Raw genomic sequence first — 26307 nt, forward strand, 5'->3', positions numbered from 1 at the left:
CTCCTAAAGAAACCCTCTGCCGACACCAGCGAACTAAAAAATTACAGACCCATTTCCCTGCCCCCCTACCCTGCCAAAGTACTCTAGAAGGCCATCAACCAACAGCTCAATGAATACCTGGAACATAACCATAAACTTAACGCCTAACAGTCAGGATTCTGGGCCAACCACATCACTGAGACTATGCTGATCACCGCCACAGACACCACAACTCTCCTCTACTGCAGAGAAGCTGTGGCTCTTATCCTCCTCGACCTCTCGCAACACCATATCCCACCACACCCTCATCAACCGACTCTACAACACAAGTATACAGCAAAGCGCCCTCAAGTGGATTGCATCTTTTCTCACAGGACGCACACACAGTATCGGACTTCCCCCTTTAACCTCTGCACCTAAGGACACTATATGCAGGGCACCCCAAGGATCATCCCTCAGCCCCATCCTGTTCAACATCCACATGACCTTCCTCGTAGACATCCTCCGATGCCACAGACTCAACATAATCTCCTACGCAGATGACACTCAACTTATTCTCTCTCTCACTGAGGGCCCCAGCAACCCAAAACTAACTTCTGCAATGCGAAGACCAACAAAGCCAATTGGAAGAAGTATAACTGCCTCAAACTCACCTCCAACAAAACAGAAGTACTGATCTTCAGGAAGAACTCCTCTGTATGGGACCACAGCTGGTGGCCAGCAGAGCTCGGACCAACACCCACACCAATAGACCATGCATGTGACCTGGGCATCATCCTCGACAGCCAAATGATCATGAAATGGCAAGTCAACGCAGTCGCCTTCTCCTGCTTCTCTTCCTTCGCAGAATTTTTAGTTGGATCTCAATCAACACAAGAAATATAGTCACTCAGGCCCTCGTTACCAGTCGCCTCAACTACGGCAATGCTCTCAACACCAGAATATCCACCCAGCACCTCAGAAAAGTCCAGATCATACAGAACACCCCAGCCTGACTCATTCTGGACCTCCGCAAATTAACCCATATCACCCCCCACCTCAGACACCTCAGACACCTCCCTATCCAGAAGTGATGCCTCACTGTCCACTCACTCATCTGTCGCAGCTGGGGCCACAACTTCTCCATCATCAACGCCAAGTCTTTGAACAACCTGACCCTCTACCCCCCCTGGCAGACTTCAGAAAGAATCTCAAGACCTGGCTTTTCGACAGAGACCCAGCACCCTCAGAGCACAGATACCCCTAGGGTCACAGTTTGTGCTGAACAAATGCTTATTGATTGATTGAGAGGGTAGAAAAACATTTTTATTAACTATACTGTGCAAACCTATTTTGGGTTTATCCTTAGTAAATATACAACGTTTACTGCCAAAGGCTTTCTTTCCTTTACAAATAAACGTGAAGCCAGGACATTCCTATAAACATTTTTTCTGGGCGGACAGTAGGGGAAAAAGAGGTCTGTGTGAGAACAGTGAATCCGACTCACCCCTGGAGAAGAAGGTGCTGACCATGAAGCTGAAGGAAATGGTGGAGATGGAAAAGATAGCCAGGAATACGAACACCAGGGTGGGGTCGCTGCTGGTTAGCACGGCTCCCTGCTTACTCACCTAAAAACAAAAACAAAACTAAAATCTACCAAATGTTTCTAAATTGAATAAATACCCATACATACTGTGATGCTGATAGTTCTCCATGTGCCCACCACTAGTACTTTATTGGAGAGCCAGGTTCATTACTGCATACCACTTTTCTAAACACTACCTCCTAGCAGGGTAGAGAGGTAGAATAAAATCTTCACATTTGTCTGAAGAGCACACAGGCATGAATACACGTTCAACACAGGAACAGAGTAGAGTTAACATAGCACAAGGCCAGCTTCACAAACTAATTACAGACAGAACAATACAAAGATTCTGGAAGTTGCATATTGGCACTCACCTGGACGCAAAAAAGGATAGTGACGAAGAAGACTGACACCAACAGGAAGAGAAAGAACATGAGAAACCAGGCACTCCAGTGAAGCCAATTACTAAGGCCCATCATACGCATGTACTCCTGTGAAAGAGAGGAAGAAATTTAAATCATTACACCAAGGAGAATGAATGGTCCACCGGCACATTTGCTTTATCTCGGCTTCTCTGGTAAGGAAGACAAGGATGGGTATTTAGTCTTTGGCAAAAGAATAGGCCCTTCTTTCACTATTACACCAAGAAGACAGAGCAGCACAAATGACTTGCCTCACATGAGCAATTAGAACAGCCCATGAGGAACATGTGCTTCTGATTAAGAGAGACTGAGATCAATCATTATATTTATAAGACTGACTGGTACAATAACTCTTGCACACTTAAGTTACGGTGGACCAGCAAATAAAATGGGGAAGCACAGAAGACACTGTAGAGCTCAAATGACTTTCCCCACTTCACAAAGTACTGAGGCCTTTTATGCCCATGTGCCCCCTGGCAATGGATGCACGAGTCTCAAATATTACACTCTATAGATGACCTGGTCAACCACGTTCCCCAACCCAACTTTATTACTTATCAAAGACCATCAATCACATGCACTTCTAAAATTCAACATGTCGCAGTGAAGACGACCGTGCAAAGGAAAGATTTCCAGTCCTATAATATTTGCATTGCCACAGTGTTAGATCAGAATCTGCCAAGAACCAAAGCTAGCCAAGAGCCTTTTATTACGGAGTTCATGGGGGGCTACTGTGGGGGATAGAACTGGGTGAAATGTGGGTGCTGGGTAAGGACTGCAGGGTTGGATGTGCAAGCACAGGGAGCTATGGGTTTAAACAAGGAGCATACAGCACAAATTGTAGTGACTTGGGTAATTTGAGATCAACCAGCCCAGCTACTGGGCCTTTGGCTACAAGGTGATAATTATGGTGAAATTAGGGATAGGGGTTCAGAAAAGAAGTTTTCAGCACCTTTTAAAAATTTTTATTGGTGCTGCGCCTCTCCTTCTCTCAACAATTTGGAAAAAGTAGACATCATCTGGTCCAGAACACTATTTGTCACCAAATTAGTAATCTCCTGCGTGGCATGCAAGTAGTGTGAAAGAAAAAGCTTCCTGGGTTTAAGAACAAACCTCCTCAGGTAAACATCTTAGCTATCTTGTGGCACACTTGGAAAGGTATTGAGGCTCAATTTGACATAATATGCTTGAACCACAGAGCTTAAAGTGCTACATGAGATGTAATTTGCATCCGGCCTATGTCTGTGTGCAATTTGCCAATGTATTCCTGGTCACTGGCAGTTGCTACTGTTAGATGCTATTTGGCTTCCCTCTCAGCCTTTATGTGCTTCTATGACAAGTCATCACTTGTGATGTGCTTACTGGAAAGTTCATTTGATTTCTCTCCTTCAGCTCCATTTAATGTTCTGCAGCCAGATTTGAATATAGTTTTTATTTTCACATATAGAACGCGAGAGACTACAAACCCAGTTGCATTTTCAAAAATAAACACTATTCTCACTGTAGGGCAACTGAGTGGAAAGGAAGGAAGAGAAAACAGACAAAGTCTGAAGGAGTGTTACTTCCCAAGCCTGCCAAAGTATGCAAAGATATTGAAATAGACGCCTCACTCACAGAATTTCCAAACCTGCAAAAGCCAGCCCACCTTTAGGCAGTGGCTCAGTGTCCTGAAGATTTTAAGGATGGCCACTGGAATGCTTGTCCTGGAAGGTTCACCAACGGAGTCAGGAATATTGGCTCCGTCCGTTTTTATGCTTTAATTGGCTCTGATAAAAAGGAAGAGACCAGCATAGGAGTGCAGAACTTTCTCCTCGTGAAACAAGAGGGGTTCTTCTTCTTCCTATGTTGCATTACATGGGAAGTAGTCCAGGGAGATCATTCTCTGTTGTAAGACTTATCTGAAGGGGAGCTGGACAGCTTTGGTGGACATGGGCCAAAAAATCAATCTCACTCTCTGATGCTCTTTGGGTGCATCAAGGAAGAAGAGTCACAAGTCAAGGGTCATGTTTGGATTCTAGACAACATGCACAGATATCCTGTGGACCTGAGGACATTTCAAAGCATTTGCAACAGGATTTAAACCCCAAAACCTTAGGACATATTTTGCCTGTTTACTGCAGAAAGTTGAAGAATTCATCTGTGAAGAACCAAGTGTAGGAAGCAGGCTCTCTATATAGTGTACCAAAATGAGGTGCACTGTGCAAAGAATCCAGGCATTCCTTACTAAAGTACTGGGGCTTGCTTTAACAATCCCAAGGTGCTATCAGACTGGAGTGTTAGGCATTTGTTGCACACACAGTAAATAATGACACACACTCAATAAGAAAATCTGACGCCAACTTACAACAAGCATTTGCAATGCAATAGGTATCGCAGTTACGAGAGTTTCAGCTATTGGCATTGTAAATAACAATGCCTTTTATTTATGTTTTTTTTTTAAACAAAAAAAGGCATTATTATTTTCAATGTCAATAGCTCAAACTCACGTAGATGCGAGACTTACTGCATTGCAAATGCTTGTTTCTAGGGTGCCGGGGCCTATTTTTGATGCCAATCCAACTCTGTGCAAACCTATGGCATGTCTTTCAGTGGGAAACAACCTTTACAACGCAACTTTTACAACGCACTACCATTACAACAAAACTTTTACAACACAACATCCATTACAACGCATGTTTTTACAACGCAACCATTACAACGCATGACACTACAACGCATACCACTACAACGCATACCACTACAATGCATACCATTACAACGCAGTCATTACAACGCATACCATTACAATGCAAAACTTACCATCCAATACTTACCCTACTGTTGCACCCCCTGGAGTTAGAATAGTAATTTTAACCCCTACACTATCCAATATTTTCCCTACTGTTGCACGCCCTGGAGTTAGAATAGTAATTTTAACCCCTACATTATCCAACACTTACCTTAATTGTAATGTAATGTAATGCGTTGTAATGGTATGCGTTGTAAATGTAGTATGCGTTGTAGTGGAATGCGTTGTAAAGGTATTTTTTAAGAATTCGTTGTAATGGTATGCGTTGTAAAAGTGTGCGTTGTAATGGATGTTGCAGTGTAAAAAATGTGTTGTAAAGGTATGCGTTGTAAAAGTGTGCGTTGTAACGTCGTACATCCCTTTCAGTCTGAGGCACGAGCCTGGTCCTCAAGTAAGAAGGAAGGGTTATCCTCATCAGCAGATGCGGCCAGGCCTGCTTTGGGAGGCTGGGAGATGGGGCCAGTACTGCTATGGGAGGCTGAGAGCTCTATAACTTGGCAGCTCTGGCTCTGCGGGCGGCGGGAGAGCTGAGCTGTGAGTGCAGCAGGGATGGGGAGAAAGGGGCGGGAGAGAGGTTGGGGCAAGGCTGGCTCAGGCAGCAGGCACGGTGTTGTTGTGCTGCCCGCGGTGTCTGCGGCTAATAGAACCGCTTCCTGGGGCTGCTGCAGTCGCCCAGTGCTGTGAGGGGCTTTCGCGGCGCCTGCAGGCAGCATCACCAGGCCAGGAGTCGGAGCACTCAAAGCCTTGACAATCTCTTCCCGACTGACGCCACTGGATCTGGCTGGAGACTGAGACATGTCGGGTGTTCCCGTGTGGGGAGGACACAAGGGCACCTGAGGCAGCCAAAAGATGGGAGGAGTCACGGCCGGTAGGTGCGTGGCTGCTGCACTCGGCGCTCTTCTGCTGGGGCCCAGGGGGCTGCATTGTTAATGTTTATATACTTGCGACGCCACTTGCCTTGGCTGTTAGTCCGGGTCAGCTGTGGGTGTGTGTGTGTGTGTGTGTGTGTGAGTCAGTGAACCATCAAGTCCAGCTATGGTTTATCGCTGCATGGCCCTGAAGAAGGAGGAAACAGATGGTGCATCTCCTGCACGCATGAGCTGACACAGACTGCGAAGTCCACGGAAATGCACTTTGACAATCCAAAGTCCAGGGCCCCATAAGACACACGAGCACATGCGGAGAAAAACAAGTGTGTGCCTGCCTTGTAGTGTGAACGTGCGGTGGGAGCGTGAGAGGAGACACCATGCGCATGCACATCGCCTGTCCGTGCGTGTACATGGTTTGTCTCTCTTCGAGCACCAAACCGGCAACAATAGTCTCGCCAAGGCGAAGCAGCGCATGCGCTGCGTTTGCTAGGAGTGCCCCAAAAATAACATCTATTTTTATATTTATTTAGACACCAAGATCTACAAGATTACGTATGTACTTTTCGAGTTAGCGATTTTCAGACACCTAGAAAATACAGGTGTCAGATTTGATGCATGAGCCTCGAACACAGTAATGTTATCCTATGGGAGAAACATACACTGCATAGGGGTACTTGCAATCAAGTTACATGACTGTTCTTCTGCACTTAAGTAGGGACCATGGCCCTTAGAACCACCAGCAATTTTGTTTCATGCTAAAACTAGCTCCGGCTTCCTCTCCACTTTGCCAGCGTGCGGGTAGGTCTAACCGAGAAGTCCGTCCAGCGGACAGGTACCAACTACAGTGGTGCCCACGCTCGGGAGAAGTCCGGTGACGCCATTCTGCTACATCAGCAGGGTTCCACTAAATCGTGGCAGGACCAATTGGCCTGATATCAGTCACTTGTGGAAGGTAATACTTGTCCTTCCCCGATACGTGTAGGGCAGTCTCTATATAGGTCCTGATGAATTGCTAGTTTTAGCATGAAACATGATGACCGCTAGGTAGAGCACACGTCACCGGATCCTAGTACCTGTGTGTGTGCCTCCCTGCTCTGTTTTTAATAAGGTAGCTAGCCACACTAATAAAAATCCCTGTGGACTTCCTAACCTTTTTTAATCAGCACTACTGCACTATCTTCTCACGCCTACACTTCACCTAAAATCCTCATACCCGCATGCACCAACTGGCAGGAACAAAAGATCTCCGACAAAGAGCCCCTTCGCGGGTGCTCGTCAGACATTGCAGCGCCAGTCTGACGAGGAGCAGAACCCAGATGATGAAGCATGACACCTAGCTTGCTGGGTGTGTGAGGGTTTTATTCCGAAAGGGGGCTCCCCCCCTCTTTCCATTGTTCTTGGTTCTTCCGTCTCTCCAACCTAGGGGGAACAGTGTATCCTTTTTGTTCTGTCTATTTAAATTAAGTACCCTTAAGGACTTGGGAAGGAGAGAGGGTGTGAGGGAGTGTGAGTGTGCAAGTGTGAGTGTGTGTGTGTGTGTGTGTGTGTGTGTGTGTGTGTGTGTGTGTGTGTGCGTGTGTTAGTTATTTGTCACAAAACTTTAGATTTATCCACTGTGAGGAGCAGATGAAGGTCAGAAATGCCCCAATATGCAACATCACAGACTTGTCAATAGATCCTAAAAAGAATAACTTATTAATGTAATAAGAATGCAGAAGTGCTTGGATACTAATAGTAAAAGACAGTAACTGCACCTTTGGGGACCACTGATTGTCCTTCGACTCCAAGAACCATCCTTATAAACGCAATACCTTTTACTTAAAATCTACTTCAATATAGGTGTGGGTTATAAATGGAGATGAAATAGATTTGATCATTGTGGAATCCTACCTGGAACATATGCTTGAGACTTTAATGGCTCTTGCCAGCCCCTAAAATGTATTTAGGCGTAAGCTTGGTAGACAGAATGGAATACTGGTACATTTTAAAATTCACACCTTTGATCAGAAAGCTTACAAATCAGCAGATTGCCTGAAGGCATTTAAGTCTATAAAACGAGGGCCATCTGAATAGGATTTAGTAGGCCTAGAATTGTACTTGATTTTGTTGTAAAAAGTGCCCTGTACAGTGGAAAAAAATGTTTTCACAAGGATAAACAGACACAATGTCATGCCAAAAGAAACTCTGCTGATCACTGCCTGAAGAGGGGTTAGCCCCTTCCAGATCAGGAAATGTACTATTATGCAGCATCTTTCGGAAAAAATTACTTTCTTCTGCTTCATGATAATATTTAATAGCGATTGTTAAAAAATACATGTTGAAGCACACTGTCCTTCCAGGACATGAGTCAACTTCACAATCCAAGCTTTTTTCCGCCTTACCCCCCCAAAAAACAAGGCTAAGTTCTGACCTGTCTGTGCTGCTTTATTTGCAAAACTTGCAACTACATGCAAATGAGCTTTTCTGGCTCATTCATCTATGGAGAAACAGGATCCTAAATCCTGAGAAATCTATTAATGGTCTGCAAAGCAGCAGATATTAAAGTCAGGCAGCCGTTTAGCAAGGGTGTTGTGAAATCTTTTCAGCACTCCAATGAGAATTTCTGGCTTTGCTCACTTTTGCTCACTTGCTTTCAATTTTTTCAGTATCTTTGTTGCAAATGCCAGATTAGCCCAGATAGGCCTGCACTGAGGGGCAACATCAATTCATTATAAAAAACATAATTTCTAAAAAGGTGTATTCCAGTTAATTATTCTAAATGAAGGGAGAAAGTGGGATTCAAATGGATCCTGAGGAATGGAAGGGACCCGATGGCTCATACATTTATTTATTTATTTATTTATATTTAAGCTTATATCGCGCACAGCTACCCACAATGGGTTTCCCGGCGCTAGGGATAGACTGTAGAAGAAAAGGAGGCAGTTGCACTTAAATTGAAACACAGCAGGCTATGGGGCACGTTGAGAAAAAAGCCATGTTTTCAAGGCCTTACGGAAGCGGAACAAGTTGGTCTCGAGTTTTAGGGCCAGTGGGAGGGAGTTCCAATATTTAGGGCCCAAAGTAGAAAAGGAACGACCTCCCATTTTTGTCAGCTTCCATCTTGGCATGATGAAATTTCCCACGTCCGATGACCTTAGTGGACGTATGGGTCTGTAAGGTGTTATCAACCCTTGAAGGTAAGCTGGGGCACTACCCTGCTTAACCTTGAACATATAGCATAGTGCCTTAAATTTAATGCGTTCAGGCATACTCAACCAATGAAGGTCGCGTAAGGCGGCCTTGGCTGAAGTGCGTCTGGGAATGTTTTTCAGCAGGCGCGCAGCCGCATTTTGCACTACCTGTAATACCTGCAAGGTGGCTTTATCTGCACCCAAGTAGAGAATATTTCCGTAGTCCAGGCGAGATGTTACAAGCGCCTGGACTACGGTTCTACGGGAGGAGAGTGGGAGCATCCACAAGATCTTATGGAGCCACCGCAGCGTTGAAAAGCAGATGGCAGCGACCTTAGTGGCCTGTTGTCTCTTAGTTAACCTGTCGTCAATAATGACGCCCAGGTTACGAACTGCAGTGGAAGGTGTGGGTACAGTTCCCAATTCGATGGGCCAATGGTGGGGGCCCCAGAGATGTTTATTGCGACCCAGAATGACCACCTCGGTCTTCTCCCCATTCAGTTTGAGACAGTTACATTGTATTATTGTATTTCAATAAGAACCAACAAAAAAAATGCCTACAGATTCGGAATGTGTATAGATGAACGGCATATACAGTGTACTGAAATGTGTGTGTATGAGGCATGGGAAGTTTTGGGTGTTTTACATCTCAAATAAAAGTGTCAACCTAGGATATGGCTAGGCTTAAAAGTACATTAAGATGTGTGCCTTAACATAACAGGCATTTTTATATTTCGCACATTCACCCCAATGGATTCTCTTGGTTCTATTGACATATAAGAGATGTTCATTGTTACTATACTCAGGGCTACTCATTTTACTTGCCTCAGAAAGATGAAAAGCTTACTAGACCTGCTGAGAATTGAACAATTGACATGGGGCCAAGCAGTGTTTCCCGCAATGGTTGTATGACACCCATGCCAGCTAGATGCAAATCAAATATTGAAAGTCATGAACACAAGATGAGAGACAATGAAGAGTAATTTCTAGATGATGCTGTAAATATATATTTCCCAAACGATTTGGATAGGATATAAGGTTTTTAAAGCAATCCATTCTAAAGTATAAAGAACACAGAGGAAAAATGTGCTGCTCTGAGAGACTAACTACCTTAAGCTTCTTTTCCTTTTCGTGCACCACAGCACGGACAATGTTCAAAGAGGTATATGTGAAGCTCAGCATGATCAGCAAAGGCAGCTGGTTTTGGATGGCTAGAAGGAAGAGGTCATTAACATAGGGAGGGTAGGGAAAACGTCTCACTGCCACCCTCAGCTGAGCGAGAAGAGAAGCGACTGAGGCATTGGCACTGGCATTGGTTTGCTGATGGATAATGGCTCTGTTCACTGTGTGTTGCACAGCCAGGAACCCTTCTCTGATGTAGCCTAGGAAAGAAAAAGGGGGAAAAACATAATTGCAATGGTCCAGACAGTCTCTGCTAATAGAGCAAGCATAAAAATCAAGGCGAGTACTGAAATATACAACACAGGTCGCACAAGTTTATATATTTGCACAAAACGTTGACTGTCTCTTCAAAAAAAAAATTGTATGGTGGGATGTGCCTAGGGCTATAATAAAGTGGGATCAGACTTTTCACATTCTTCCTTATTGTGATTTGTTTCTTTATGATCTTCATTAACCCTTACTTCTTTGTACTTGCATTGGTAAAGCCCCAACCCAACAGATATTCTTACAACATATACATTGGCTTGTTCAATGACAAAGACTACCTTTTTCACCAAAATGAGTTCTCAAACAGTAAAATCTTTCAGATACTTGACATTTTAAATGATTGGAAATTAACCTATGACTGCACCAATGAAAGCAAACTCATATCAGGAAAATGTTACTTGCCCTCTAAGAATCTGTTGGTGGCATGTAGTTTTGTAGATTCACATGCTGTACATACTTCCAACATCTAGTGTTGGGCTCGGATGTGTACAACTTGTTTTCTTCTAAAGAAGTCTTCGAGTCACAGGAACGGGTGATTGCACTTATCAGGAGTATTACACAAGGGCATCGTCTCCATTGTTAGACTGATTTTTTCCCTGTACAGAGGGCTTGACTGGAAAAGGAGCACATAGATGCTGTAAACGATGACCATGCAAAGTAGAAAGTATTAATATGAGAAAAAAGGAAGCAAGAGAATCTGCAACAACCACAAGCGTCCAGAAAGGAGCATGGAATATATGTGAACCAATAGCACTACATGCCAGGAACAGATGCTTACAAGGTAAGTAACATTTTCAGTACGTGGAATATGAAGCTGTAGATACACATGCTGTGCATAGACTGTAAAGCAATCATCTAAAAGCAGTGGCTCAGCCTGAGGGTGTAGCAGAAGAGTGGAATAGTGTATGTTGAACAGCATGGCCAACTCTAGCTTGTTGTCAAGACATTCACTCAGGAGTACTTAGTAAAGGTGTAAGGAGTGGACCAGGTAGCTGCTTTACAGTTGTTAGGTAGCAGTGTGTTACATAAACAAAAAACACAGAAGCCGTTTTCTTCCGATAGAATGAGGTCTGGGAGGAGCAGGCAGAGACACTTTAGCATAACAAGTCTGGATGCACTTGATAAGCCAACGTGCAACCCCTGCCTTAGAAATGGCACTCTTCTTATGCGGCTTTGAGTAGCACACGAATAGCTGCTGGGTCTTAAGAAATGGTTATGTTCTATCAATGTAGTACATCAAGGCTCTTTTGGCATTTAGAGTATTAAAACGAGTTCCGCTACAGACTATGACTGTGGAAAGAAGACTGGCAACTCAATTGTCTGATTAAGGTGGAAGCTAAAGACCGCCTTAGGGAGGAATTTGGGATTGGTTCTGAGAACCACCCTATCGTGATGACCCTGGAAGAATGTTTCTTCCCGTGTAAGAGCATGCATCTCACTCACTCATCTAAGTTAAGTGATGGCTACAAGGCAATCTACTTTCCACAACAGACATTGTAACAGGAAAGTGTGAAATGGCTTGGAGAGAGGGCCCATGAACCTAGTAAGAATGATATTAAGATTCCACAACGGTGCAGGAAGCGTTCTACGTGCAATAAGTCATTTAATGCCTTTCATGAAAGCCGTAATTACTGGCACACTGAAGAGCAAGGTTTGTTACTTATTCTGTAGGTAGGAAACCACAGCAGCCAGATGCAACCAAATGGAATTGTAGGCAAGGCCTGACATCTGGAGGTGAAGGAGGTAACAGGTAATGTCTGGTACTGATGATGCAAGCAGATTGATATGTTTGGAAAGGCAATTGTGCACAAAACATTTCCATTTGGATAGATAACAAGCCAGGGTGGTAGGCCTGCGCGCTAGACATACACACCTCCTGGAGCGAGGTTACTAAACTCTAAGACCTCAGCAGGCAAATTACAAGGTTGAGCTGTTGAGGATTGGAGTGCCGGAGAGTGCCATGATTTTGTGTAAGAAGATCCGGCCTGTTGGGGAGCTTTTCATGGGGACTAGAGAGCTCTAGCAGGGTGGAGTACCATGGCTGGCGTGTCCAGGTCGAAGCCACTAAGATGAGAGTAAGGGATATTTGCCTCAGTTTGCGGACTGCAAATGGTAGACGTAGGAGAGGTGGAAAAGCATAGGCAAATATCCTGGATCAGTTAATCCATTGTGAATTGTCCATGGACTGTAGGTGTGGTAACCTGGCGGCAAAGTGTGGGCATTTTCAACACTCGCAGATAGATCTGTATGAGGATGCCCCCACCACTGAAAGTACGGGAGTTCCCACTGTCACGGTCAGTGATAAAGTTGTCCACCCCGGAAATGTGCTGGAGAAGTAGATGCACTCTGTGATGTCCGGCCCATCAGCAAATGCTCTTGGCTACCGCTGAGCGGAATATGTGCCCCCTTGTTTCTGTACAAAACATTGCAGTCGTGTTGTCTGTGCATACTAAGACTGTCTTGTTTTGGATGAGAGGGCAGAATGCCCTAATGCCGAGCTGAATAGTCAACAGTTCTACTTGATTGATGTGAAGGGACTGTTGGGCACTTTCCCTAAACGGTGAGGTACCACCCCAGCCAATGATTGAAGTGTCCATGGTGACAGCGACCAGCGAAATCGGGTCAAGGAATAGGTTGCAATAGGTTGTGTGTTTTCCACCACTGCAGAGCGACATGTACGGCTCCCCACCAACACTAAATCCTCTAGATGAACCTCTGCCTGACACCACTGTGCCGCTAGGCACTCCTACAACGGGCGCTTGTGCAACCTGGCATAGGGGACTATGGATATGCAAGATGCCATCATTCCTAGCAGTGACACGTTTGATGTCCGCGGCTGTGTAATGGATTGAATCCAGGCTCCGCACGAAGGTGTCCGCGCAGAAGAGTCCCGCACTCTGCAAAAATCGGAATTTTCCCCGGGTGTCGCCGTCTATCAGTATCTGCATTCATGCGCAGCAATCAAAAGAAGGCGAGCCATTCCACTGATCGACTGCGCACCACTTCGCGGGCGCATTAATACATGAGTATTTGTCATCCTGCTTCTACAACTCAGTACAGACGACTCATTTGTTTTTCAAGACGAACTCATTTGATGTGCAGTTAATCTCCACTCCTGCAGCCACTGTGCGCTTTGGGCAGTGAGGATTATACCCAGTCCCCGTCCTGAGGAGAACCTCTAATCACTACGGTTCGAAACGCGTTGACCCCCAGCCTGTGACAAGAAAGAAGGGTGCAGCTAGGAATAACTAATACCACTTCGGTGGTACCCGCGGTTAATCCTTTAAACTAGTAACTCATCACAGGTGTTGGGCGATAGGCAGGCAGTCCAATTCCACCCTTACTTCCGCCTGTCCACTGGTATTTAAGTGAATAGGGCTGGTCTTTTATGTGTACTAGTTTTTCTTGTTGAAATGTTTGTCATGTTTCAATTTATTTTGAGTGTAATTTTCATGTAAAAAGTTATGTTGGTGTCATGAATTTTGAGTATCTTTTTTGAACCCTTGTACACTTGTATATATTGCGCACACAATTGTATGTTATTGATTCGACTGTTTGACAGTAGTTTCCTTTGAAGTCATGTGGATGGATTAATGAAACTTAACCATAAATGAAAATAAACCTTTTTGTAATACAAAACGTTTGTCTCACGCAGCACAAATTGGCTGGGTGTGTACCAATTCATTATAAAACAAACCTGACTAGCCATTTTTGTTCTGTTTACTAATCATTCCTAGCAAGCACATCACTGTTCTGACGGTTACCTAGCGATCTGGATGAAATAGAGGCAGTAAGATTTGGAATGCTTCTACCCTCGCAGGAATAAATTACAGAATTCCACATGCATTTTCATGCCTTAGGTACTCCGTCATTTAAACAAACGCGTCTTTAGCATGCATTTGTTCTGCATGCAAGTCGTTTTAACGATTTGCCTTAGGGGGCGGCGCTGCATATTGGAATACTTCAATTTACTAGTCCAACTCCAGATGGCGCAACAGTAGGGAAGGTGTTGGACATAAATCCAACACCACTCCACCATTGCGCCCTCCTAAAGCAAGTCGTTGTAACTACTTGCGTGCAAAAGGAATGAGTGCTAAAGACGCATTTGGTCTGTTGATGGTGCTGTGAAGGCACAGCCCGATTCCGGCTTTATCCTAAAGGCCGTTTCCCCCCACAGGTGGGGAGTAATCCTTTTCCACCTGTGCGCCCAATATGGCCCTGAGAAAGAGCTGAACTTGAAGAGGCTGGAAGTGGGACGTGGTGAAGTTGATGGTAAAACCTAGGCTGTGCAAGGTGTGTATAGTGGTCTGCATATGCACTAGGCATTGTTGGTGCATGGTGCTCTTGATCAGCCAGTCGTCCAAGTAAAGAAACAAGAGGATGCCCCTCCTCCGAAGAGGAACTCTACCATGGTGAGACATTTAGTAAAGACCCTCGGAGCTGTGGTAACCCTGAAAGGGAGCACTTTGAACTAGAAATGTTGTCCAGTTACCACGAACCTCGGGTATCTTTGATGAGCTGGGCAAATAGGGATGTGAAAGTACGTGTCCTTCAGATCAAGGGCAGTCATGAAGTCGCCTTGTTGCAGCAGAGGAATGACCTCCGGTAGAGTCACCATATGGAAGTGCTCCAACAGAATGTATTTGTTAAGAGGTCCGAGGATGGGTATGAGGCAGCCATCCTTTTTGGGGATGAGGAAGAACAGGGAGTACACACTATTTGCTGCGATGCTGCGATGTTGCGATGTATGCGCAAATTAGTCACAGGGTACCCAAAATTAGGTGGGAAATGAGGTATTAAACTTATGGTATCACTCTGATGTGCTGTATGATTTGGGGGACAATTCAATATCCCTTCAGTTGGTTTCCTCGCCAGGAATTAGTTCTGTTTGGTCAGAGGGGTGCAAAGTGGGGCAGATTCGGAGGGAAGGTAGGTTCGGGCTTTGGAAGAAGGATTGATAAATTTGTGTGACCTTATCTGAGAAGAAGCTGGCGATTTCTTTGCAGCGTTCTTTGGTGGCTATTAAGTCCTGCAAGGGTCTGCTGTTAGTTTGTCTTTTAACAATGTTGAAGGGTTCCCCGGGTTTATTCTTAGCCTGGTCTAGCTGGCTGCGAAAAAAAGAGGGCTTTTCTCTGGAGATGTGATTTTTATATAACATCCATGCGGTTTTAAGTAGATTGAGGTGCATAGTCTAGGGGTTGTCTCAATGACCTTAATGCCTACCTGAGTTGTCGTCTTTCATTATTGAGATCCTCGTTGAGCCAAGAGTTTGAATTGACGGATCTCCGTTGTTTCAGTTTGAGTGGAGCAACTTGATCTAACACCTTAGTCATTGTTGTGTTAAAATGTGCTCGGAGGTCATCGGCTGTGTGAGTGGGGGGATGAAGCTGTGATGGGCATGAATCTTGGATTCCAGTTCAGTGATGGGGACTTCTTTGATGTTCCTGGTCCAGTGTTTAGGGTTGGCAGCCCGTGTTGGTTGGTCTCTAGCATGTGAATCGATATTAAACAATATAAGGTGGTGGTCGGGCCAATCAATGGGAGAAATCGATCTTAGAGAGACCAGCTCATTTTTGGTGACGATCGCATTTAGAGTGGCACCTTTGATGTGAGTTGGTTCATTGCAAAGTTGTGTAAGGTCATTGATTTAAAGCAAGTTGGTCTATGGTGTCTTTCTTGGTTATTCCAGTGGACACTGAAATCCCCCAGGAACATATCTTTTATATCAGTTACTGAGAATCAAGTTACTAGGTCGGTTACTTCTTCGGCGAAGTGGGCGCGCTCACCCGGTGGTTGGTAGTTGGTGGGGAATTTGATGGCCGTGGAGCCTTTGACTGTAAGTTCAACACCAAAAGTACTTAAACGTCAGGTATTCTGCATTTTTTAATGTGGCAAGTTGTGTACCTTCTTTCTGAACAATAGCTAGTCCGCCATCTGTTCTAATCGATCTATCCTGTCTGATAATGTTGTAGCCTGGAGGAGTGAGTATGTCTAGCATGGGGGAAGAATGGTCATTGAGCCAGACTTCGGTGAGGAAGGCTATATCAATTTTTTCATGGAGTATAACTTCAGCAATATCTGTGGCGTGTTGTACTGCTGATCTACAGCTGAGAAGCATACATGATATAGGACAGGGATAATCATTGCTGGAACGTCCTGTATGAATATTAGTGTATGGAGCAGGTGGTCTGGGCGAATAGACAGTTCTAAGGATTCTGTTTGTGCCAAGCATTAAAAGGATTGAGAAGGGAGCCTCATTGTGAGGTAAAAATTGTCGAAATCAATGGCTTCCGGATTAGAGATGGGCTGGAGAGCACGGAGGATACATTGGGTCTGGCCGTCCAAAGGAGTAGGGAGCCATGTGGTGCCTTGTAGGGCTATGAGGATGGGGGGGGGGGGCAGTCTGGGGGGTGTGGGGTGTGCGACTGCCCGGGGTATGTGACCGGAGTGGCTTAACCAGGTAAGGAAGGTCTTGACTCAGATGGAGGATGTCAGCAGCTAGAGTAGATTTTTTTTCTCCATTGGGATAAGTCGTTGTGTAAGTGAGTCAATTGTGCTTCTAGCCTTCGGTGGTAGCATTGTATGTCTAGGGTCAGTGGCAGGAGACAATACTGGGGTATTGGGTTATGTGGAAGGATGGTGTTATCGGGAATAGGAGTGGGGATTGATTGCACGGGCGGAATCAGATCATTGATGCTTCCAGACTTGGGATTGAGAGGGGGCATTGAAGGTCTTGGGTCAGAGTCAGGCGCATGCGCAGTGCTTAGAGGGAGGTCAGTGACTCGGGGCTAACAGTGACCTTGGCAGTGAGGAGGGTTTGGGCATGTGGAAAGAGGAGAGTATTGGGGTTAGAGACAGTTTGAGCAAGCCAAGTCGGGTCTAATGTGGTCTGGTGGGAGCTCCTAAAGCGAGTTCTCTAGTGGATCGACTATAGTTGGTGTACGTTCTGCCTATCTTGGGATAAGCTTTGGAGGGTTTATTAACAGAATATTTGTTGGTCAGGGTGGGGGTTATTACAGTCATTATGATGGATATTTGTTGGGGGTTGAGATAATGAGGGTATTGTGATTGTAATGAGTAAAGGTGGAAGTTTCTGTGTTGGAGAGTGAGTCGGCCGGAAAGGGGGAACATGTCGGTTCTGGGTTTTTTGTCGGGGGAGAGTGGGTTAGGAGCTTCTGTTGAGCTAATGCGGAGAATAGTGTAGGGAAGGGACGGTCAAAAGTGGTGAGGTGAGGGTCGGTGGCCTGTATGAGAATTTTTCTGTTCTGAAGATGGAGATGGTGAGTTCCCCTCTAATGGTAGGGGAGACAGACGTGGACATTTTTTAACCATAGCATAGTTTGGTTACTTGGAGGTAGAGATGGAAGATGTTTTCCCATTTTGTTGGGCGTTTAGTGTAAAAGACAAAGTCGGTTTTCTTATTGCCGTCTGTTGCGCTGTGGTAGTTGTCAACTATAAGTGTTTCTTGGTGCGGTTTCAAAAGTCTGTGCTTGAAGTTTTTTTTAGCATTATTGAACATATTTTCCAGGTAAATTATGGCCCATGAGTTGGGTCCGTAGTGCACGAGAGCCGAGTTAATGGAGAGATTTAGTTGGAACATAGTTGATGATTGATTGGGAAGTCAGGTTACAGCTGTAACGCTCCCTAGGGGGATGTGTGGCTTACCACACAATTTAATTATCCGAATCCTTGACAAGGCGTTGCGATCTTCCTTTAAATGTTTGAGGGTCCAGCTAATCCAGGATGGTCGCAAAATTGTATGTGCAGGAGGAGCTTAAGTTACAGAAGTTGGGTAACTGTTGATGTGTGGTAGGGGTACATACATGGGGTTAGGGCTACTTTGATCCATTGTTAGTTTAGCTAAATGGAGCTAGGTAGGTGAAAAGTCTTCAGAAGTTAGGTAACCGTTTATAAGTGGGCAGGGGTAAAATACATGGGCATTAGTGGTTCATTGGTCTATTGTAAGTATAAGGGCTGTACAATTCCAAGATGGCCGCCGTATTAGAAGAGTACGAGGAGTGAAAGGCAACAGTGGTCATTTGTTCATAACCGTGGGAAGGTGTGATACAGGAGTTCCAGGGCTTGCTTAGTCCTTCGTCAGATGAAGGAGGAGGTGAGGCAGAAGGCAGAGATTAAAATGGTGGCCTTTGGTGAGCGAGGTGTATTGCGAGTGAGCGATAAGAAAGGTGCCCCTAAACTCAGTTCAATTCTGTGCATGTTTCATCCATTCCTGACGATTCAACTGATTATGAGCAGACACCAGCAGGGCATCAGTGTGGGAACCAAAGTGTGGAAGGCATTCTGGAGCAGCCCTTAACCCCTAGCACCAAGATGGCCGTCAGCCCCCAACAGAGAAAAAGAAACCCAAACACAGGACTCCATTCACGCTCGCCTTCCGGGCTTTAAATGACACATTAATTTCAATTCATCGTTCTTTAGCCCACTCTGCCACCCCAGTTCAGACATGGCTATATGCAAATTAGTCTAACCCTGTGCCTCATGGGAACAGTCCAGCCCGAACTGCCAAGCCATGCCTTCCCTGGACCGGAAACAAGCTTCCGAGGACCGGTTTCTGGCATTCCAGCCGTCTTCAGCCCGGCTTGCTTGAATCCAGTGGCAAAGTGAGCAAGGGACTCACGTCTGAGCATACCCTGCCACACTTATGGCGGCCAAAAGCAGTACAAAAGGGGGTGGTGATGGACGGAGCATCAGAACCAATCAAACACTCACACCCAGTCAAAAGATCTGGGTTTGATCCATCACCGTTCTTTAGCCCACTCTGCCACCCCAATTCAGACATGGCTATATGCAAATCAGTCTGACCCTGTGCCTCATGGGAACAGTCCAGCCCGAACTGCCAAGCCATGCCTTCCCTGGACCGGAAATGAGCTTCCGAGGACCGGTTTCTGGCATTCCAGGCGTCTTCAGCCCGGCTTGCTTGAATCCAGTGGCACAGTGAGCAAGGGACTCACGTCTGAGCATACCCTGCCACACTTATGGCGGCCAAAAGCGGTACAAAAGAGGGTGGTGATGGACGGAGCATCAGAACCAATCAAACACTCACACCCAGTCAAAAGATCTGGGTTTGATCCATCACCGTTCTTTAGCCCACTCTACCACCCCAATTCAGACATGGCATTAATTTCAAAGCACACCTAAGCTAGCTCCTTCAAGCTCCAGAGACCAGCGCTTTCAGATTGGCAGAACATAAAATCATAATATAAAACGGGGCAGACAATAAGATCTTACTAATATCTTCAGAGCGGTGGAAATCACTGATTGACCCACAGAAAAACTAAGTGTAGCTGAATTCTGTCATTAATGTAAATAGTAAAAGTGAATATACCACAGCGCAAGAGCTGAAACGTAACTCTGATGCACTACATACTAGGGAAAAGACAAAGCAACCCTACATCTACCGCCAAATGATGCGAATAAGTCCATACCTGGTGTCCCTCCATCTGAGTACTGGGGTTCTCTTGGGCCAGGAAGCTGAAAGATTGGAAACAGGTAGCGGGTATGCCAATCTTTGTCCATATTGGGGTTGAGGCCAGTCTGCTCACTCTTGGGGGCATTCCGTGGGCTGTACTTGAAGCGAAGGTGATACTTTACCTAGAAAATACGGCACAAGGTATTAAAATTACATCAGTGTTTTGCAAACAGGAAAATTGGTAAGAAGGTAGAGGAGAGAAAGACAGAAAGCGGGTGTGTTTCTCAGTGCTGCTGGAGGTGGGATTTTTTTTATACTCTGGACGTATCAAACAGCCCCTATACCGTTTTACAGAGTGCCTTGCTGCTGAAGATCCAAATAGTCGTTCCTTGCAACAATATTTCTCCAGGTCAGAAGTGTTCATTTGTAGAGATGAAAACAGTGCTTTACATTCTTTTGTGCGCTCAGATAAGCCACGTGTGCACTACTCCTATCCTTCCTTCACTGAACTGAAGAGACTTTGCAGCCTGTTCCTTTCCCAAACAGGAACTAAAGTAGCCACAATGTTTGAGACATCCACATTCATAGACTAGAATGTATAGAAATTCCTACTTTCTGCCAGGAGCATTTTAGAATCAATTGTTTTGATTAAGCGGGACACGGAAAAAGAAACACAGCTTCCTGCCTACATCCCAAGGCCGGCAGAGCGGGTTGCACATACAAATACACAACATTCGAGCCATCAGCTCGGGAGGCGGCCGCTCGAGCAGCAATCACTCAGAAAACTGCACCGGTTCCCTTTTAAAGAGTGCTAACAACCCAACAAAAGATAAACATTGAATACCCACCTTCCCCCATCCCCCCTCCCCCCTCCGCATCAGTTCTGCCACAAATCAAAAGCCTTCCCTAACAGCAAGGGGCCGCATTGTACTCAAGCAACACACAGGGCAATCGAAGTGCCAGACAGGGGTTCTAACGGTATAAGCTTAAGAATTTGCAAGTACTTCGGGCAAGTCACCTCTCTAATGTCTTTCATGAGTATTTGTAAGAAGGGAGACCATAGCTCCTCAAAGCCTCTGTCATTGCCTTCCACGCTCATCGACATGCGCTCCATAGCCAATAGTTGCCACAAGCGGTATATCCAGTCCAGAATCTCAGGTGCTGCTGGCGAACCCCACTTCGCCAATATGACTTGCCTCGAAGCTAACAGCGCCAGTGCAATCTGTTGACCTTTAACAGACTTTAGTGGGAAGGTTTTGGGATGGGAAAGACCTAGCAGAGTATATTCTCATGCGCGTGGTAGCACAATCCGAAACGTAGCATTGACGTCGTCAAGAACCATCTCCCAATAGCGAACCAGCTACGGACAATGCCACAGCAAATGCACCAAAGTTCCTGTTGCACCACCAGCAGAGATCGGATTTGCTGTTATCCCAGGAGTGTATCCGAGCAGGCGTGTAGTACCAGTAAGCAGCTACCTTACAAGCAGATTCTGTCCCCGCTGTACTATGTGCAGTGTGATGCGCTCTATGGACGACATGCTCCCACTCCTTAGATGTCAAGGGTCTGCCCAGTTCCGTCTCGCAACGCACCTGGGCTTTAGTACGGAGACACGCGGGGCGATCTATGAGCTTGGCGTATAGGTCCGATTTAAGTCTGCGGTAGTCTTTCTTGCAAACTAACCATTTTTTGAATGCTGGGAGAGGTCGGGACACACAGGAATAGTTAGCTGATCTAGTGACCCAATGCGCAACCTGGCTGGAAGAAAAGGCGTCCGAGGATGGTAAGTCATAATCTTTCTGCAGTGGACAAATGGGATCAGGCCCTCAGTATTAAAAAGGGATCCCTCCCTCTTACACTGCTCCTCTCGCCATCTGTGGAACACAACAGATGCCTGCCCCGGAGGAAAGTCTGGGTTGTCAACAATGGGAGTCAGCGGTGAGGGGAAGAAAGTCCACCCTTTCTTCAGTGATACTATCCCACACTTTGAGGGTAGGCGCTGTGACCAGGGAAGAATATAGTCCCCACGCCCTATGCCTACTGACAGCCGTAGCTCCCTCCATATGTTCACCCCCGCACTGACTGATCCATGAAAAGCCAATGTTTGCTAGACAACGGTCTATTCTATTCCACAATAAACCGCAAACACGCCGCCTGATAGTAGACACCAACCAGCGGTAGACCCAGTCTCCCCTGCCTTTTCGGGGTTTCCATTTGTGCCAGGGAGATGCGCGGCTTCTCACCCTCCCATACAAAGCGGGTTATAAGTGACTGCAATTTCTTAAGGGCTCCTGGGGGAGGCGCCAGCGGAAGCATTTGAAAAATGTACAAGACACCGGGTAGTACCTTCATTTTGACCGCCGCTACCCTCCCAAACCAGGCCAGTTTGAGGCGCGACCAGGCGTCCAGAGATTTGACCGTGTGGTCCAACAGCCAAGCATAGTTCAGCGACACCGTTTTGGCGATAGTCTGCGCCACTTTGAACCCCAGATAATCAATGTCTGATTGCGCCCATTGGAATGTGAAGTCCGGCTGCAACGCCTCAACCTCCTCCGGTGGAATGTATAGATTTAGAATCTGTGATTTCGTCACGTTCACTTTAAAGCCTGAGAGATCCCCAAAGGCCGCAATTTCGCTCAGCAACGCCTGCAAGGACCTCCGTAGGCCAGGAGCATTTTAAAGCAAAGCTTCAAAATGTATTTTGACAATCTGCCCTTGATGACACGTTTATGAAATCCATCCTTAAACAATTAACTTTTTTAAGCAAGCCCAATATATTGAGTTCCTTTAGAGCTAGTTCTACATTTTCAACTGCCCATTAATGTCAAATGCACTTTCTCAAAATCTTCAACTAGCGAAGCAGTGAGAAGAGGACAACCATGTAACACAACCCTTTCTCGCCTCCATTTCCTGTATTAAAAATTCATTTTTTCTCCTATTTTCCTTTACTCAAACCTTTTTCAAAATACTTTAACTCTTTGTTCATGCCATGAATTAACTTGTTGCTTTACCACATTGCACACTTTCTACATGCTTGGTTTAATGAACGAGTTACTTACCTTCGGTAACGATGAATCTGGTAGAGACATAGTCTAGCCGCAGATTCCTTAACTTAGAATATCCCCAGGCGTCAGACTGGATCTGGAAAACTTTCCGCAGCAGCACCACTGCGCGCCGGGGCTGCTCCGCCCTGACGTAGTCCACGGACGTGATGTAGCAGAGCCATTTATGCCCCTCCCGGCGTGCTGACGTCAGTTTTCTTCAGAGAAACTTTTCCGCGCCACAACCACCAAACAACTGTTAGAATATAGGAACAGTGTGCGAAAATGATGAAACAACATTGAATGGTGAAAAACAGCACAATAAAGGAAAGTGCCAGGCACTGTATATTGCAAACTAGTGAAGGGAAAGAGCAGAGCCCCGCTCTGAGAAGCAACCCAGCAAAAGTGAAGGCCAACCACCCTTGGAGGTAAATGAAGATGTAAACAACATTATGGCAGACGACAAAGTCTGCAACCTTAATGTATAACTGTGAAGGACAACAAGTCCGGCACACAGGAACTAGGACAATTGACCACAAGACGTCACCAGAAGAGACATTGTATCCCCAATAAGAGACCTATAAAATGTGGCAGAGCTAATAGACTTCAAACCAATGGAGCACAGGGGTGGTAAGAGACCCCAAGGGGAGAGTGGGGGTGGGAAAAAACACAAATAGAACCCACACTGTACAACCCAGAGCATAGGATTGGAAAAAATACATGACACATGAGCATACCGACTAATTACAAGACTGGGCGGAGTAGAGCTACGAAAAAAGAATGAAGCATCAGCATCCTGTGTTGGAGTGAAGTGAAAGCGTCGCCCTGCAGAAGGATCAAGCCACCCGGAGGGAGGCAAGAATAGAAAGCCCAACCTGAAAATGTCCTCGCAGAACGGGGAGGACGGGCGGGCGTTAAGGAATCTGCGGCTAGACTATGTCTCTACCAGATACATCGTTACCGAGGGTAACTCGTTCATCTGATAGAGACGTCTAGTCGCATATTCCTTAACTTAGAATAGATACTAAAGCCATACCCATAGAGGAGGCGGGTCTGCGACTGAACCCCAATAAATTGCAAAGGCAACATAGCCTCTCCTAGGGGGATTCCTGAGGCGGAAAGCCGGGAATCATAGAACGTAACTGTTTTAACTTTGTTTTTAAAATTTACTCTTTCACCTCACCTGCTGCACTCGCTTTTCTTGTGGGTCTTGTGCGTTTCTCCACGGCCGATTGGCGGCTGACTGGGGACGTGGGATCTCTTCCCGGGCGCATTTCGCCGGGCGCCATCTTGGGGGAGTGGAGGTCGGCAGCTAGTGCTGTGGGCTACACTGGCCATAGAGTACTAAATGACTCCCACAACGCGCATGCGCGCAGCGGGCGCGTCAGAGGCAAGCCTGTCTGCGCCAGGCCGAGCCAGGAGGCAGGAAATGCTGCCCGAGTGGCTCGAGGTGTCATCTCAGTGGTGCGTCTCTCCTACCCGAAAGAAGTATTACTGGACATAGGAAGGGGGGCGCTTAGTAGGCAAGTGCAACAGAAAATATGTCCGTTCATATCTCCTACTGTCCTCGAGGGCCCGGTAACATGCAGAATTTGTGAGTGCAATCTCTCCCCGGCAATGGTTTCCCCCGATGGCAGGGGCGTTGATTCCCTCACAATACATAGTAGACAAAGATATATTCTGTGTAATACCAGATCCCTCATGAAGCACTCAACGGAAATCTGGGACATGATTTCGACCTATACCCCAGATCTATGCTTCCTAACTGAAACATGGCTAACCCCACATAGCGGTCCATCTATCAACCTAGCTATACCCGATAATTACAAGTTTATCCACCTAGATAGAACAGGAAAGACTGGAGGAGGGATTGGGCTGGTCTTTAAAGACCATCTTAAAGCCCAATGGTTATATACTATCAGCAATGAGTCTCCATGTCACCGACGGAGACCTGGGATGGTGCTTTACTTTATCAGCCACCAGGTCTAAAAGGGAACTTTGTCAACCATCTGACGGAATTTATAGCTACACAAGTCCTGGCCTCCAAAAAGTTTATCCTGTTAGGGGATTTTAACTTTCATGGAGAGGATATTATGAACTCTGACGCTACTCAGCTAATCTCTAGTTTGAATGACATGGGATTAGTACAACGGGTGGTGGGACCCACTCACTGTGCAGGCCATATGCTGGACATGATTTTTACCAACATAGACCAGCTAACGGCCTACCCCCTCTTACTCAGATCTGGACAGATCACTGTTTAATTATATTTACTCTTTTGCTGCTAATCGAGGCGATCAAGAAGAAAGCCTCCAAACGGCCAAAGACTCAAATTTGTAGACCTTGGCACAAACTTACTCTAGAACTATTTGAAGAGACGTTTTTACGTCACTACAGGGATAGGGAGCACAACACTCAGGACACTTCTGAATTGCTGGTTAATTTCAACGCAGCGTTTAAGAACACCTTAGATACAGTCCTTCCTGATTGTGAGAAGACCAAGGCCACTTGACGAAAATCCGCTCCCTGGTATTCGGGTGAGCTGAAAAAAGACAAATCATCCTGTAAGATGCTGGAGAGACAATGGAGAAGATTCAAAAGTGATGGAGATAAACAGAGCTATAAATCAGCTCTTTCTCAATACCACCAAAAAATTAAGCTGGCTAGGTGTTCTTATATTCACGATCAAATTGAACAAGCCAGTAACTCCTCCAAGGCACTGTTTAACATAGTCAAGGACTTCGCCTCTCCCCAAGCCTGTAAACAGTCACCACTCGAAACGCAGGAACTCTGTGACTCAATAGCTAATTTCTTTCAGAACAAAATGTCATTAATATATGCTAACTTTGACACAATGAGCACAGATTGCATTAGCCCGACCAGGGAACATGAGTCCCAGACAAGAAGATCGTGCACTTCTCATCTGAACCATTTTGAAACAATCTCTTTGGAGGATGTAAACAAGCAACTGTGGGTAGCAAAGTCGGGATCTCCAGGGGACCTTTGTTCCCCTAACAACATGGCGCTTTTGGCACCGGTTTGCGCTCCTATAGTTCAAAGCATTCTTAACGCCTCCATCCAAACGGGTTCCACACCTACTGAGTGGAAAGAGGCCTATGTCCGTCGGATCTTAAAACAACGACTGCAGATCCTCAAGTTCTAAGTAATTATAGACCGATATCGCTGCTGCCGCTGTTAGCCAAAATATTGGAGACTCATATTAATAAACAACTAAGTCATTACTTAGAATCCAACAGTATCCTTGACTCTTCGCAGTCAGGGTTTCAGACAGGATTTAGCACGGAGACTGCGACAGTGGCAGTCACAGATTCATTAAGACAAACTCTTGAGGGGGCGTGGTTTGAGCGCCGACCGGGATGGCCGTGTGAGCGTGCAGCTCCGCGCCGAGTCCCGATATTTCTCCTGGTATTGCCGCCTATAGTGCCTCTGGAGACACGGATTCACCACCTACGGTGAAAATTGACCGGAGCAGAGTGTCTGGTTGCTGGCGGGACCTTGGGGACGTGTGGAGACTGAGTCCCGGAACCCGGAGGAGCCGGGCCGAGAACACAGACAAGATGGCGGCGTGAGGCTC

At 45.9% G+C, this 26307-nt stretch overlaps 1 protein-coding gene across 1 annotated transcript in view; it reads right to left on the reverse strand.

Moving 5' to 3' along the window:
* ABCA3 (ATP binding cassette subfamily A member 3) overlaps nucleotides 1-26307 on the reverse strand; it is a 633557-nt gene that overhangs the window by 426907 nt on the left and 180343 nt on the right. Inside the window, exons 5-8 of the mRNA XM_078663005.1 lie at nucleotides 19688-19853; nucleotides 9903-10174; nucleotides 1918-2034; nucleotides 1466-1586 (exon numbers count right to left, since the gene is read on the reverse strand). Coding sequence (XP_078519131.1) covers nucleotides 1466-1586; nucleotides 1918-2034; nucleotides 9903-10174; nucleotides 19688-19853 — 676 coding nt within the window. The remainder of the gene's footprint in view (nucleotides 1-1465; nucleotides 1587-1917; nucleotides 2035-9902; nucleotides 10175-19687; nucleotides 19854-26307) is intronic.

This window comes from Lissotriton helveticus, chromosome 10 (assembly GCF_964261635.1).
Source record: "Lissotriton helveticus chromosome 10, aLisHel1.1, whole genome shotgun sequence".
Classification (NCBI taxonomy): Eukaryota; Metazoa; Chordata; class Amphibia; order Caudata; family Salamandridae; genus Lissotriton; species Lissotriton helveticus.